General features: G+C 36.2%; 1 protein-coding gene across 1 annotated transcript in view; it reads left to right on the top strand.

Moving 5' to 3' along the window:
* Window positions 1–11,266: 11,266 nt before the first annotated feature.
* The window catches only part of ICE1 (interactor of little elongation complex ELL subunit 1), a 135,660-nt gene continuing 129,352 nt past the window's right edge, over window positions 11,267–17,574 (top strand). Inside the window, exons 1-4 of the mRNA XM_053715769.1 lie at window positions 11,267–11,522; window positions 13,413–13,550; window positions 15,816–15,874; window positions 17,432–17,466. Of these exons, the coding sequence (XP_053571744.1) occupies window positions 13,464–13,550; window positions 15,816–15,874; window positions 17,432–17,466 (181 nt within the window). The 5' untranslated portion in view covers window positions 11,267–11,522; window positions 13,413–13,463. The remainder of the gene's footprint in view (window positions 11,523–13,412; window positions 13,551–15,815; window positions 15,875–17,431; window positions 17,467–17,574) is intronic.

Genomic DNA, 17,574 nt, shown 5'->3' with positions numbered 1-17,574 from the left:
GATTTTCACACTAGCAAATCCACAAGCACTAAAATCTAATAAAAAAATGATCTACACCGCTGTCCACCAATTTCTGACGAACCAGGGTTATCCAACCCTGCGCCAGTCACTTGTTTGGCACAGAAAGGGTTATCAGACCCCTTCTACTCTCACTAATATATCGCAATCTAGCCCCACCAGGCTAGCTTGTGATTTAGTACAGTGAGTGAAAGGGTTAACAACACTCTCCAGTCTGTACTAGACATAAAAGAAATGCCCAAAACTCCCCTTTAATGCCACCCACACTAAACTAACTACAATACCTAAGCTGCCACCACTTATAATTTATTAAAGGGAAAATTCTAAGAAAAAACCCAGACTTACACATTAACTCTCTGAATACAATTTAGCAGAAAATCACCTAAATTTTACAGTTCTAATATTCCAGTCTATTTCAGTAACGTGGTTCAATTATTAGACAAAGGCCAACACTTAATAAAGGAATTATTTATTACGCCAAAAATATTATGCACAATGCATTATTAATAAAAAGTTGTTACAAATACAATTACACACAGCAAACAGGTTAAAATAAAATGAAGAAAATAACAGACCTAATACTTTCCTAGCTTATAAGTCTGCCCCCAGGGAGATGGGCAAGAGAAAATGGTCACTCACACTGTGGAAGCCTCCCTTGTAGAATGAACAATCTTATAGTTAAAAAATAAGATTCTTGTCATAATCACTCCCAAAGAGTGGCAAACTGTATTTAAACATATGGGAAAATCACCCTCCTCGATGAGTATTACAGAAACTAATATGAAAATATTAACTAGATGGTACCTATACCCAGTAAGGTTAAATAAAATGTTCCCACATACCAGCAAGCTGTGCTGGAGAGGTTGCAGGCAAGACAGGACTCTGACACGTATATGGTGGAGTTGTCCATCTATTATGGAATTCTGGGAAGGCGTAAATAAAGAAATTTCAATAATTACAGCTCAGTCCCTGAACTTAGACCCTAAAATATTTCTATTTAACAAACCACCGAAAATCCCGTGTCACTTTAGATTAACTCTATTCTATATCATGATTAGTGGAGCCAAACAGCTAATCCCTAGATTATGGAAAAGGACACAGGTACCAACAGTATCAGAATGGAGGACAAATGTCTCTAGACTACTATCCTTAGACAAATACCACTTTCAACAAACTAATAGATTAGACTTTTATCATTCCATGAAATTCTATTGGGAAGAATATATAGCATCACTAGGCTAGTGCATACATACTAATGGGCTCTTGTGAAATACAAAACATAGGAGATACACAAAACCCATACCCAGAAAGGCAAAGAAAAGAAACCATTGTATCAGACCCTAACTAGACTTATCAATGAAAAATAAGAATGTAGATTTGAACCAACTGTAATGTAGACAGATTCCCGATTGACTATAAGTTGTATAGAAGTAAACTTGGATGACAACCTTCTTTCATTATTTTTATTAATATCATTTACTAACTACTAATCACTGATGTGAAACATGGTAACTGAAAAGTATCTGAATCTATGGTTATATCTATGTTTGTATTTTTTCTTTTCTTTTTGTTTCTCGTTAATCAGATGTAATGGAAAGAATTCTTTTCATGTATAATATGACTTTTTCAATAGTTTTTTTTTTTCTGAAAAAAAATAATAAGATTCTTATACCTATTTTCCAGAGATCAAGTTGCCTGACCATACCCTCCTGGGCGGGCTAAGAAACACCCGTCTTTATGACCTTCAATAAACTAAGTTTTTGCCTGAAATTATAGAACCCATTATAATTTCTGCTAAGTAAATCTCTTTTCAGATATACATACCGGGAATCTCTTAGTTTCATTGGGAGAATCGGTTTGATATCAAATATGACATAGGTTGTCATATTTCCCTTCATTTAATGTCATAACAGTTTTAAACATGTATATACATTATACCAATGTCCTTTTATTGACCCCCTCAGGATATGGAGAAGAAGCACTGTGTTGTATCTCTGGAGCTGACAGCTTGAGCCATAAAGCTCTATCCTGTGTATACTACAAAGCATTTATGAGGCTCCTGGCACTTCAAAGAAAACACAAACAAACCCAGTACACAATTATTCTTGAAAAACAAATAACTGTTTTTAGTTCACAAACTAAACAGAATTAACATCTTAGCAGCTAAATCCTGAGGTATTTGTAACCCCACGATATGCTCTTTTTTACTTCTTTCCGTGGAGTAGTCTCCTATTTTCAATATACCACAGTGCTTTTAAAGAGAGCTAAAAAAAATTCATACTTAAATAGTCACCACCTCTTTTTTCTGGGATCCTATAGAACACTTTTATCACATCCCTTCATCTTTTTTTTTTTTTTTTTTTACAATTCTTTTTATTAGTTTTCAAACGATGAATAACAGAACAAAAAAACAAGCAAAGACAATATGATAGCAAAGGTTACAGATTTACCCTGTAAATTACCAAACATTGTAAACACCTATCCTAACTGCTTATCATATACTCCTCTGTCCCTTGTCAGGGATGGTTCCTATCACTCTACTCTAAATTTGACATTAATTGGCTTGGGAGACAAAAATTTGTACTTCCAACATGGTAGTATATTACTAAAATTATATCCATTCGACTCAGGGAACCAATACATCTTGTATGTCATTATTCATGTCATATATATTAACAATATTATTTGTCTGGAAATTGCATGAAATCTAAGGAGTCCTGGGGCTTCACTACTACATCAGTATCGTAGTGTCTGTTATTCCCCTACTCTCTTTCTCTCAGGCGGGAGAAGATTGTTTTTAAGAGCATTATTTTTCCGAAAGTGAGAGATAATGGATGGTCCATCTTTTCATATCAGTAGTAAATTTGTCGAACATTTTGTCGTAATTAAGACGGTACCAGGCTTTGGGGTCCCTCCCCAAATTAATTCTGAGATAGTTTATGATTTCCACTTCTTTAAATACATGTTCTGAGTAGCTCTTTGTGGTTTTGTTTATCCATAATATTTCTGATTTATTTGCATTAATTTTGTAACCTGAGAATTGACTATAACATCTAATTATTTCTATGATCTTTGGAATGCTTGAGTTAGTGTTTTGTACAAATAGAATTATGTTGTCTGCGTATAAAGAAATGACCAGATTTTGGCTCCCTAACTTAATCCCTTAGACTAACAGCTAGAGGTTCCAATGCTATATTAAATAGCAGGGGTGACAGTGGGCAACATTGCCTTGTCCCCCTATAAAGCTTAACGTATTGTGTTAGCTCCCCATTAACTAAAAGTTGCGAGCGTGGTTTGTCATAAATTAGTTTAAGAAAATTAATCAAATTTCCTGTAAATCCAAAATTACTGAGTGAAGTAAACATATGGTCCCATACTATAGAATCGAATGCTTTGTCAGCATTGATTGTTAAAATAGCTAAATCTGATTTTCTATTATTAATTTTTATTAGAGTATTGTAGTTTATTGAAATAATATTCTAAAGTTAATAGTACCCTGTGAGTATTGCGGACTACATTTCTTCCTGGCATAAAGCCTGATTGATCTTCATGTATTATGTAACCTACCACTTTCTTCAATCTGTCAGCTATAATTGACATGCAAATCTTATAATCGTTATTCAGTAATGATATGGGTCGATATGACCCCATATCTTCAAGGGGTTTACCTTTTTTGTGTATCAACGTTATTATTGAATCAACGAAATATGGTGATTTCATTTCATTCTGCGTATAGTAGGTGTTAACCAGCTTTGCTAATGTTGATATAATATCATTGTTTATAATTTTATAAAATTCTGCCGTAAGTCCATCTGGACCTGGTGCCTTGTTTATTTTAGCTTTATTAATTGCCGCATTTACATCTACTTCTGTGATAGGTGTATAGATCTGTTGTGCCGCTTCCGCTGATATTAGTGGTAACTTAATTTTTTGCAAAAATGTTGTTTTGTCATCTATGTTGATGGGTACCGCTGCATATAATTTTTTATAAAAACTATAGAATGCATTACCAATTTCCGAATTTTTTGTATATGATTTGGTTCCTGATTTAATTAATGTAATCAAGTTTTTAGCTTTTCTAAGCTTAGAGATTTTTGCGAGATGTTTGGCTATCCCCTGATACCCCTGGTAAAAGGCTCTTGTTTTCAAATCTTCAGTGGCCCATTTATCTTTCAAAAACATTTCCCTTTCAAGTTTAGCTTCAATATATCTCTTCCATGTTAATGTGTTTGGGTAATTTAAATATCTATTGTACATATTTTTTAGTTGATTTGAGAGTTGAAGCTCCCTGTGTTTGTTTTTCTTTTTAGTTTTTATCATAAAAGCTTTAATTTCACCTCTGAGGACAGCTTTTGCTGCCTCCCAGAAGGTTTCTACCTTGTTAATGTATGTCTTATTTAACGAATGATATTCATTCCATGTTCCACGTAACCAATTTGTAAATCTCTTGTTATTTATCATATAACTGGGGAAACGGAATGAGTTAATGTTATTTCTTATAGTTTGTGGTGTTTTAATTTGCATGGAGATAATTGCATGATCGGAGAGTATTATCTCCGCAATCTGTGTTTCTATATCTAGAGCCAGTAACCTATCCTCTATCAGGAACATGTCTATCTTGGAAATTTTTGTATGTGATTTGGATTCACAAGAAAAACTACGTGTATCTGAGTTTTGTAATCGCCATATATCCTTTAAGTTCAGCGTTTTACCCAATTCTCTCAATAATTTTGCCTCCCTCTGATAAGCATGTCTATGTTTTAATCGAAACCTATCTACCCCTTCATCTTTTATCTTAAAGGGACAGTCTAGGCCAAAATAAACTTTCATGATTCAGAGAGAGCATGTAATTTTAACCAATTTTCCAATTTACTTTTATCACCAATTTTGCTTTGTTCTCTTGGTATTCTTAGTTGAAAGCTTAACCTAGGAGGTTCATATGCTAATATCTGAGACCTTGAAGGTCACCTCTTTTCAGAATGCATTTTAACAGTTTTGCACCACTAGAGGGTGTTAGTTCACGTGTTCCATATAGATAACTGTGCTTGTGCACGTTTATTTATCTGGGAGCAGGCACTGATTGGCTAAACTGCAAGTCTGTCAAAAGAACTGAAATAAAGGGGCAGTTTGCAGAGGCTTAGATACAAGATAATCACAGAGGTTAAAAGTATATTAATATAACTGTGTTGGTTATTCAAAACTGGGGAATGGGTAATAAAGGGATTATCTATCTTTTAAAACAATAAAAATTCTGGTGCAGACTGTCCCTTAAACCATTTAAACCCCTAATATTTTGTAGCAAGCGAACAGACAACCAATATTGCCCAGTTTATATATTTTCCAATTTAGTCCAGTTTGATACATGGGCACCAAGGCATAGTAGGAAAAGAGTGCAGAAATGGTCTTACACGTTTCAGCAAAACAAAGCCGTAATCAGAGACCATACATTCTCACAGGTGTCACACTTATTTAAGCAATACAAAAGTTACCCTTTTGAGGATAAAAACACCCCCCCCCCCTTTTTCCTCCCCTCACCTAATTAAAGAGAACACCATTAACCCATTCAGTATACAGCTAATGACAAAACCTTGAATCATAGATACAATACAGTCATAGTTGAGTACATATATACAAATACTTGTGCATGCACATAAACTAAAAGTTAAGCAATCAGTAGTGTATTTTTTTGTATAAATTTATAGTGTTGCTTATTTTTAAATAACATTGTGCTGCTTTTCAGACTCTTAACCAAGCCCCAAAGTTTTAGATTTATACGGATTAGGGTTGCCAACTGCCCCGGTTTTACCGGGACAGTCCCAGTCTGAGGCTCTGTGTACCGGAACTACCCTCAAATGCCCCGGGCTAAGCGCTCCCCTGGCTCAGCAAGCAGCAGTGAGCACAGACTTTCCAAAAAAATAGCTGGCCAGAGGAGCGATTGGCCCCAGGTTACAAAAAAAAACAACGGGTAAGTGGAGTCTTTGAGGAGAGACAGAGGATGGATGGTGTGGGACAGTGGGAGGGGGGAAGAGGGTCGAGGAGGGGAGTCGTCACATCCATCAGGCTGCAGCTGAGTCTAAGAGCGGCAGAGAGAGGCAGGTGTTGGTGCGGTGCCAGGAGGCAGAGTTTGTAAGCCCAAACAGCGGGGTAATGGGGGAATCATCATATAGGCAGTCCGGGTGTTGAGCTTGTTTAGGACAATGAACTTAAAATCATTTAGAGGAAGGGTCTGTGTACAGTGAGCACATCTGAAATTTGACGTATCTTATATATATATATATATATATATATATATATATAACACACATAAAGTCCAGTACTCACTCACAAGCTCTTAGCTAGGATTAAAAAGCAAAACCGGGGGGGGCGTGGCCAAGCAGCACCGGGAGAGGACGCAAAAACAGAGAGCTCTAGCCTGAGAATATACAAAATCCAAATTTTATCGAAACAAAACAACCTTGGATATAAAAAATCGTGCAGCTTCTTCAATGAATACCTGTTGATCACAAAAACAGCAAGCTCGGAGGCATTTGTTCTGTTTATAAGCCGCTGCAGGCTATTGAGGCCTTGAGACCAAGAACCCTCACCACCCTCTCCCGGTGCGCCGAATCTTCTAACTCACCTCAGATAACCTAATATATGTAGTGGCACTTCAAATGATTAAATCCCATAACCCAGGGGGATAACATAGAGAAGAGAGACATCCTCAAACGCACTAGCAATATCGGACTAAAATGGAGGCGGAATTTATTGCCACAGTTGCCGCCCTGGAGAGCACCATGGACTTACAATTCCAAGATCTACGCCATCAGATCCTCCTTTTGAGAAGCGGTAAGCCTGACCTACCTGACCATGATGCCTCTCAGTCGCTCTCTTGCCCTGGGCTGGCGAGGGGCGGGAGCGACTTCCCATCGCTGAGCCTGGTCGAAACTTCCGACCCTAGGCTTTCCGCGGCAACTGGCGTAAGGCATGAACAGGCTACGATGACCCACCCTCAGATGACTCCCGGTGCCCATTTGGACGGGCAGATGGACGAACACTCTGGAGCTGACATGACCCCACAGGACTCTATGGCGAGGCGGCCGATCGTCACGGGTCCTGAGCTTAGATTCTCCATAGCGAAGAGCGCAACACAGCACGCCATAGGCACCTCATTCCACCCGCAACTGGGAAGGCCTTATCTAAATTTACTAACAAGCAACGAGGGCTCCCTAACAGTCTCACACTGGGACACATCTCTGCCTAGACTGCATAAGACATTCTGGACGGAAAGAGCAGGGAGAAGCCCTATTAACTGCAGCTCTCAGTCACTACTGGAGGGTATTGGCTGACATAATATGAAGGCCCTTCCAGCGTATGCCGTGGGATATGGGTTTGATGATATTTATTATATTTCCCACAATGTCATCACATGGCATTAAATATGTAAATATGTATCTTGTTAGGCTCTTGATGTCTGATCCCACGCATATATTACTTCTTGCTTGTTGAAGGTTGATTTGTGATATGAAAGTTGATAGTTGTTTTTTCCCACTTGCTTTTTTGGTTCTTTTAATATGCCTAGTTTTCCACTCATAACATTTCTTACCTATAGCATTACATAAGACTACTTGTAACCCCACATAACACATTTCATTGTATTCCCTTTTATTTTATTAAACCATATTCCCTTCCACACTCTGACCCACAACAGACATCTACACTCCCACGCATTTCCTTCTGGGAGCCTTTGAATACTAGCTTACTCCACCTCAGCTATTTTTGCTCATATAATACTGCAACTATTTTTATCACTGTTTATGCTGGCGCACAGTATACCTCTTACTAGGTTATAAATGTACTTCTAGAAATAGTGCTGTTTAATGTCTAATGTCTGTTGAACTCCTTATTTTTGATATGCTTATATACATGTGGTAACTTTGAAACGACAGGAGATTATTGTTATATCCGCTATAGTAGGTTTAATAGTGCATAGTACAATAAGTACAGTATACATATTATATTCAGCCCCCTAGTATATAGCTGACAGGCGAGCAAGATAGAATACAAAGGGGTCCCTCAGAAGTAACTGAGGTCACGTTGTTATGTGAGTGTTCATGGGTCTGAAATACTAGCTTACTCTACTTCAGTTACTTTTCCTCACTTTATTACATTAGCGGGTGACCCCCCATCCCACATTTCATCTAAGAATATATAATCTCACCTTTAGTTATTGTAGACGTTGCTGGGCCGTGTTCACTGGGAAGACACGGCTCAGCATGATAGTTGATTTAGTGAACTTGGTCTGAGATATGTATACAATACCTAACAGCATACGTGGTGATAGAGATATCTGTCTAAGCGGGTGCCTTCTTTTAATTCTACCCCTTAGTTGGTGCATGCTCAGTCATCTTACTACTTCTCCTACCGTACATTAACAGGATGTACGCCTGGTTTCCCCCAGCCTCTATCGAATTTTCCGTCATGAATAATACAAAGAGTTAACTGAGTCATCCCACAATTTAGAAGCATCTCCCCCACACAGACATTTTCTATACATACCTGTAATCACTATACTAATTAGAAGGTTCCCCAAAGTTGCTTCCTGTTTGTTTATATGTCGGGGCCTAGCACTGTGGCTCACCATAAGCTCACCTAACACCATTATTTTGCTCCCAGCATAATATTTACCTTGACCCTTAGTTGAGAGGGGGGCATTTTCTTCAATACACCTGCAGTTTAAATATCTATCGCTGAACACCTTTAGCTTAACTTATCCATTAGGCCTACTTTTCCATGATCCCATGAATCTTACAAAGAAATTGACATTTCACCTCACCTTCAAAGACACATCCCCCAAGCAGACATCCCATGTATACTCATGATTTTAATTAAAAGGCCCCCCCAAGTCATGTACACCACCCTCATCTAATATAAATGTAATTTTTTTTTTTAATTCAGTGTGGAAATCCAGATATCCTATAGTTATCTTAAAAGGCTCCGCCCCCCCCTTCATCTCCCTCCCCCTTTTATCGAGCGGCTTTTGCCCGCTGTATTTCCCTTCTATACACTTTGGCCCAAGAGAGGCCAGACAAAAACCAACTCCCTACATCATACAGTCTAAAGATTATAGAGTACCTATATCAGAATAGGGATCATTTGCTATATTATATAAAAAACGAGGTCCCATTATTACGTGTCTCAGTCACCCTTGTTCACTATAATCTAAGCCAGTGTTTTTCAACCAGTGTGCCGTGAGAGATCCTCAGGTGTGCCGCGGCAGACTGACAACAGTGCGGGGGTGTTTGTGAAAGAATGTCAATATGTCATGTATAGTTTGTAGGAGGCATGGCATGACAGCACAGTACAGTGTGTGTGTATATATATATATATATATATATATATATATATATATATATATATATATATATATATATATATATATATATACTGTATATATCCTGTATTAGGCTACAATGTGTGATTTTGTAAAATTTTGGGATGGTGGTGTGCCACAGGATTTTTTAATGTAAAAAAGTGTGCCACTGCAAAAAAAAGGTTGCAAATCACTGATCTAAGCTATACTTTAGGCTCATGGTCTCAGAAGTAGTGTTACAACTCATCTCAGTAGTTATGCCATCTCTATTGAATGTATTTTACTACGGTTCTCATCTACAAATGGACAGTAATACTACTACTTAACACAGTTATAACCATTGTTACGCTGAGACTGTAATGTTCTAGCTCAAATCTCCTTTTCATAAGAGTCATGTATAATTATTCTTATTACTAATGACCCGTGCCTGAACACATTGTTTGTTTTGTTGATACTGTTCAAAACCTCAATAAAAAATTATTTAAAAAAAAACAAAAAAAAAACCGGAAGAGTTAGTTACCGCATTTGGCCAAATGGGACAAGCCCAGGTACCACGCCAAGGTCTCTTCCACATACCTGGGTCCCTAATACAGCCACACAACTGCAAGCTAATAAACTGGGAACAGGTCAGGGTTCACAGACTTATGTAATCACCCTGGGCATAAGCAAAATCAGGAGAAAGGAATGCACATCCAGACTGGACCGGGTACACATCCCATGACTCATAAACAGGCCCAGCTTTGGTTGCTATTGCACTCACATAAAGCTCCTATATTTACAGAGTCACAGGCAGTTAACCCCGGGCCTGCCAGGGTGTAAGTCCTTAGGGAGAATTACAAAATCAGACAATACAACACGCATAAAGTCCAGTACTCACTCACAAGCTCTCAGCTAGGATTAAAAAGCAAACCCGGAAGAGTTAGTTACCACATTTTTCAAAATGGGACAAGCCCAGGTACCACGCCAAGATCTCTTCCACATACCTGGGTCCCTAATACAGCCACACAACTGCAGCCATACGCACAACTGCAAGCTAATAATCAAACTGGGAACAGGTCAGGGTTCACAGACTTATGTAATCACCCTGGGCATAAGCAGCTTTATGTGAGTGCGATAGCAACCAAAGCTGGGCCTGTTTATGAGTCATGGGATGTGTACCCGGTCCAGTCTGGATGTCCATTCCTTTCTCCTGATTTTATATATATATATATATATTTATATATATATAAATTGATTTCATAATGAATTTGAGGCTGCGAGAAGCCACGCCCCAAGACATATCCTCTCCACACCCATTTAAAAAGTATCCAGGAATTTTCTGTGCAAAAGGTGGCAACCCTAGTACAGTACTGATGTCTGCAGAATCCTGTTTGTGTAATGGGTATTTTCATAAGGGTGAGGGGGAAGGGTCTGTTCTTCCTGCTTACTCAGCCCCTTTTACTGGGTGTCCCAGCCTACATCATCAACAGTGCTAAATTGGAGCTTCTAAGTAAGTTTTTAAAAGGTTTTAATACTGATTTTTTTTAGATCAGTAACTATGTGCGCATTCTTCTTTACATCAGTGTCTATTACAAGCAGTTATATCAAAAGTGCTGTATACTGTCCCTTTAAATAAACTATTGATGTTGATATGTAAATGGATTTTAAATATGTAAACCTTAAAATCTAGAGGTTTAAATGACGACAGCATTGTTGCTCCCATATTATGGTAATATTTAGTTTGCGTACTAATATGAAAAAGAAAAAAACAACGGATAACAACTCAAGGGCTATTGTGTGCAAAATGCAAATACGCGCATCCATAAAACATGGCGTTATCTGAATACAAGAGGCGGGGCATTTCTACGTCATACCTACGTGTTTACACTGAGCCGGAAGAAGCACAAGGCACTATGGGTGAGACGCGCGTTGCAGAACCTAACAAGTAGTAGGAGTTCAGCTGATCCTGTTTACTTTACGTGAAAGGGATTATTCCATTGTATTGGTGGAAGAATTCCTTGTCAGTCAGCATTCAAAGGGGTTAATAGCGCTTACGGAAGAATTGCCGTAAACCATAGATGGCCGATTGGATAATTCAACAACACAGAGGATTCCCTAGGTGAATGGGAGCTCCGGTCGTTAACCCCTTAATGTACAAACAGCGTGGAGGATTGTAAGTAAGCTATTAATATACACCATCATATGTATATGTATATATATATATATATATATATATATATGTATATGTGTGTATATATGTATATGTGTGTGTATATATGTGTGTGTGTGTGTGTGTATATATGTGTATGTGTGTGTGTGTATATATGTGTATGTGTGTGTGTGTGTGTGTGTATATGTGTGTATATATGTGTGTGTGTGTGTGTGTATATATATGTATATATGTGTGTGTGTATATATATGTATATATGTGTGTGTGTATATATATGTATATGTGTGTGTGTGTATATATGTATATATGTGTGTGTATATATGTATATATGTGTGTGTGTGTATATATGTATATGTGTGTGTGTGTGTATATGTATATATGTGTGTGTGTGTATATATGTATATGTGTGTGTGTGTGTATATGTATATGTGTGTGTGTATATATGTATATGTGTGTGTGTGTGTATATATGTGTGTGTGTGTGTGTATATATGTGTGTGTGTGTGTGTGTATATGTGTATGTATATATGTGTATGTGTGTGTGTGTGTATATATGTGTATGTGTGTGTGTGTGTATATATGTGTGTGTGTGTGTGTGTATATATGTGTATGTGTGTGTGTGTATATATGTGTATGTGTGTGTATATATATGTATGTGTGTGTATATATATATATGTGTATGTGTGTGTATATATATATGTGTATGTGTGTGTATATATGTGTGTGTGTGTGTATATATGTGTGTGTGTGTGTGTGTATATATATATATATATATATATATATATATATATATATATATATATATATATATATATATATATACATATACACACACACACACGTTGGCTGGATATATTTATTTCATCACACAATATTGAATATTAACGGTTGACATATTAAAAGCAGGCCTGACAATACATTTTTGCGAATTGCCCTCTGTTATATTGACTTTTTTTTATACTTGTAGTCAACAGTTAGGCTGCTTTAATTGCCTTTATGACCTGTGAATTAGGCTATCCCTTACTATTTACCATGTATATTTATACATATAAGTATAATTTATTAGAAGTATTTACTTACAAAGTATTGTTTATTGGTATAGGCAATAGTGTCTTTCTGATACCTACAACACAAGCTCTAGTATAGGGTTCAAAATGTCAAGTCCCAAGCTACTAGCTAGGATGAAATGTTACTCGCCACACCCACTTCTTCACCCCCTTTTTGCATATGTTTAGCCATTGTGAAACCTTTTGTAATATATTTGTTTTTATTTATACCATAACAAATGAAATACTGCTACATACAGTAATAAATTAACAAAAATAAGTTCATATCAGTTGGAAACCTCAACTAGATGTTCTGGGGAAGACAACAGCTGGATAGAAAAAGGAAGTTGTTGAACTGAGAGAATGCAGAGTGTGCTGACTTGGTCCATCATAGACTATTGCAATAGTGCCATTTTCTATGTGTAGATTATCCAGATCCTTCTCTTTGTTTTATTGTAATATTTTATTGTGATACAGTATTGTTAAGAATAAACTCATTCTCTTACCCATACCCAATTGTTTTATATATAATTTATATTTCTTTGCATACTATAATTGTTTAATTATAGTTCACTATTTGATATAACAAATATCCGCATTTGAAATCACTAGCTATTAGGTATCACCCTCTGTTAATCTATATATCATAGTAGATACCCTATTGCTTCTCTCAATGCTGCTCCCCTTCTTTTCATATTGCAGGTCATGCTGGGCTACAGTGCAAATTTCAATTGTGTTTTCTTGGTATTCCTCATATGTTGCCCTATATTATGGCCAAATCTATTTTCACAGTTCTTGTACTTTGTTTTTACTTATTCAAAAAAATCATATATTCTCTTTTTTTTTAGGTTGGTTCCTTTTTCCTTCCCTCTAACTTAGAGGGGTCAGTGATCCTCAACATGATGCCAGGAGAGACTCACTCCAAAGCAGGTGGCATTGCTTCAGAGGCAGCAGGGACCTGTCAAAACTGCACAGCTTTACAGCAGGTAGATTCACTGCTGGAGTAGTACATATTATACATTTTATCTCCCCTCCTTTTTGTTTTTATTAATTTCTTTGTTGTTGTTATACCATGTTTGCAATGCTTACATGTATATTGCTGTGTAAATGTGGCGCGCGCGCGCGCACACACACACACTTAGGTAAACTAATAACTTGATTTTGGGATTGCAAGGTTCAACAAAACTACTTTTTAGTCTGACTTGGAAAACATCAAGAGAATTCCATTTGAGTATATCGCCCAGTAATATCTTTATGTGCTGCTGTCATCAGGATGTTAAAAATGGGGGATTCTCTGTTTTCCCTAGCCCGTTGATGGCTAACATTGGAACCCTAGATCTTTTGAACTACATTTCTCATGATTCTTAGGCACTCTGTAGTGTGGTTGAGTATCATGGGAAATGTAGTTTAAAAACATTACGGGTTCCAAGGTTAGTAATCACGGCCTAGCCTAATAGATTAATCCACCCCCAAAACCCATTTGATCATCTAAAATAAAAAACAAATACTGTTCTAACCATCTCTTTCTTATAATAATTGAGATATTAGGCAAAGGCAAAACTAAATATTTGTTATGAACAAATAGTCACAGTGAATTTACCCTTTTTTTAAAAACATGTAATGCATTATATTAAAAAATTAACACAATTGCAAAATCTATTAAAATAAAAAGATATAATTAAGAGAAGCATTATGCTCACACCAAAGTCTTTTCTTTCATGGGATTGGTAAGCAAAAGTTTATCCAAGATATTTTCTATTGCATCTCAAGTACGGGGGGTTTCGGTCTCAGAATAATCTTTAAATACATTTTAAGTTTGTTTAGTTGTTCATTATAACCTTCTTTCAGATAGGACAGTTAAGTGTATTCACCTTTTTTTATAGCAGGTAATAAACCAGTTCCCAAGACCTTGCTGAAATTATGACTTATTATGTTATACAGGTACATGTGGTAACCCTATATGCTCAAACACATTATGTGACCAAATGGATTGTTTGACATTTTTTAGTCATCCGGTAACTCAATACAATATCTCGGGATAAGTTTTAATGATTTTAAGTTACCAGATGACAAAAAAAAAAATTGTGAAACAAGTCATGACTTATCAAAATAATCCTTTTGGCCCCATGATGTGTTTGGGCATATAGTGTTACCAAATGTCCAAATATCCATATCCCGAACATTATTGTGGACATAATACAATATCTCTGGATAAGTTTTAATTATTTTATGTCCAAAATAATGTTCGGAATATGGATATTTGGATAATTGGTATATATCAGCAAACATGAGAGGTTTATAACAGGAGATCTAATTTTTGTGAGATCAGCCATAAATATCAACAAACCGATGATGGAATTCAACACGTTCCATTTCACAGCCACATAGATAATGATGTGCATGTCTTTGCATGTTTCCACAAGGTTCGAGTATCAAACATTAACCCCTAAACATTTCTGAGACCAGAATCATCATGAGATTATTATGAGCGTTAGTGGCACAGCATTACTGTGTGTGTGTGTATATGTATGTATATATATATATATATATATATATATATATATATATATATATATATATATATATATATATATATATAATCATTCTGGACCAGGGGTGTCCCACTAGTTCATTGAGCAAATAATATGCATTGCTTATATAAAAATATAGTTAAAACTATCAATTCTTTAGCCAAATAAATGCTATTGTTTGATTTGGACAAGTGAAGAGTTTTTTTTCTTGCACCATAGTACAATAATGTACCTATGCAGAATGTGCCGTCCACAGAATTTAAAAAAACATTTTTTTTTCTGTGTAATACTTATCACAAAAGTAAAAAAATAATTACATTATTCTTTTTTTTTTTTTAATATTACTTTGCTTACTGTTGGCTTCGATTTTATCTGGGTGTTGTGACCATTAAATAGGTCCTGGGGAGAACAATGGCAAATGTGCAACACACACACTGTTTCTGACATTTATATCTTATCTCCACCACTATCAGTACACGCTACTTGTTGTATGAAGAGGAGTATTGTTTTTATAAGATTAAAGTGCTGAGAAGGTCCTTCCTGATTCACACCACATAAAAGCCGCTCAAGGGGAAAACTGTGCCCTAGGTTAGACAAGCCTGCTTTATGCAATACATATCTTCTGCTTTATTATTTAGTATTTAATATTCTTGATCACTGTTGCTTAATACCATGTGTATATTTTTATTGTTGTGTTTTTTCATTTTTTTTACCTTTTAGAATTTAAATGAATATGTAGCTGCTCTAATTGCCCTGAAGCAAAAAATAATCGATTCTGAGTAAGTATCAAAACCCTACTTATTTTTTGTACAGAATATCAGTTTGCATTTTGTATGGGTTAAAGGGACAGTAAAGTAAAACAAACTTTAATGATTTCTTGATAGAGCATGCAATTTTTTTTTTTTAAACATCTTTTCAATTTACTTCTGTTATCAAATTTGTTTCACTTTCTTGGTATCCTTTTGTTGAATAGTAGGCTCAGTAGCAGCAATGCACCACTGGGAGCTAGCTAAGCATTGGTAACGGCACATAAATGCCTTTTGTCATTGGCTCACCTGTACCGGTAGTGCATAGTCGTGCATTGCTGCTCAAGAGAACAAAGCAACTTTAACAACAAAACAAACTGGAAAGTTAAATTTTTGCTTTATTGTCCCTTTTTTAATTTGTTTAAATGCCATCAATTTAGTGAACAACATCCTTAAAAACAATCTGGTCTAGAAAAGTAAAAAAAAAAAGAATATTACACCTTGAACCTTTCTTTCTTCTGGCTTAAAGTGAAAGTAAATCCTAGCAAAATAAAGTGCCCTTTCATTCATGAGGTATAAGATACTTCATGTAGAAAGCTCCTTTATTTGATTCAACCGATCGCCGCTCTTAGCTCCTACAGCAGCGCATGGCTTAAACAAATTTTGGCTAAGAGGTGACGTTTTCCCATGGGCGCCAAGCCGGATTTACCGCACGGCTATTGGCTAAGAGGTGAAAACATCACCTCTTGGCCAAAAAAAAAAATCGCCGTCGGCTGCTGTAGGAGCTAGAGCGGTGAACAATTGAATCAAATAAAGGAGCTTTCTACATGAAGTATCTTATACTTCATGAATGAAAGTGCCCTTTATTTGTTTCAATAGTAAATCCTAGGGTTTGTAAAACGCTAGGATTTACTTTCACTTTAATAGTAAAGGGACAATAAACACCTAATATAATTTTTTAGTTTAAAAAAAAACCCACACAATATGCTTTAATTTTATTTATTTTGTCCCCCTTTCCTACAATAGGACCTGGAAATGCAGACTTATTTTTAGTGCAAACATTTATTTAATTGCAAGTATTGATACTGCTCTCCCAGTGTAGCCTAAAGCCTGTTGAAGGCAGCGTGTTTTTTCCAAATGTCCTGAATAGTAGCTGGGCAAGACGATTTGTTTTTCTCTAAAAAAAAAAATCTATGTTGAACTTTCCCCTCTTTTAGTATTTATGTTAATACTTTGATCCTGCATTAATTTTACATTGGTTTATTTGGGAGGGCAGGAACGGATGCCAGTGCATCCATGATTGTCTGAAATTTCACTATAGGATTAATAAGTGTCATTGTATCTTTTTATTAAAATAGCCCTTTATAGGGACATGAAACCCAACATTTTTCTTTCATGAGTCACAGCATACAATTTTAACATCTTAACGACCACAGATGTAATCCCGTACGTCAGAGGTAGTTAAGCAAGCCCTCATTATTTAGTGTGTAATATAAAATATATTTTAATATAATTTTAAAAAATCCTTCAGAATACAGAGGAACAGATCTTCACATTTAATACATTTCATCATTTGTTTTTGTTTTTCAGCCACCTGCTTACGGAATACCAACAGAAGTGTGATGATATCCTTGATTACAAATTAACACTTATAATGGTGGAGTAGGGAGATTCATCATAGACTGCATTTGCTCGCTGATAGTGTCAGTCACTATGCAGTAGTTTTTCCCTAC

The sequence above is a fragment of the Bombina bombina genome, chromosome 5 (assembly GCF_027579735.1).
Source record: "Bombina bombina isolate aBomBom1 chromosome 5, aBomBom1.pri, whole genome shotgun sequence".
In the NCBI taxonomy this organism is placed as follows: Eukaryota; Metazoa; Chordata; class Amphibia; order Anura; family Bombinatoridae; genus Bombina; species Bombina bombina.
This window is presented reverse-complemented; position numbering and strand designations above follow the sequence as displayed.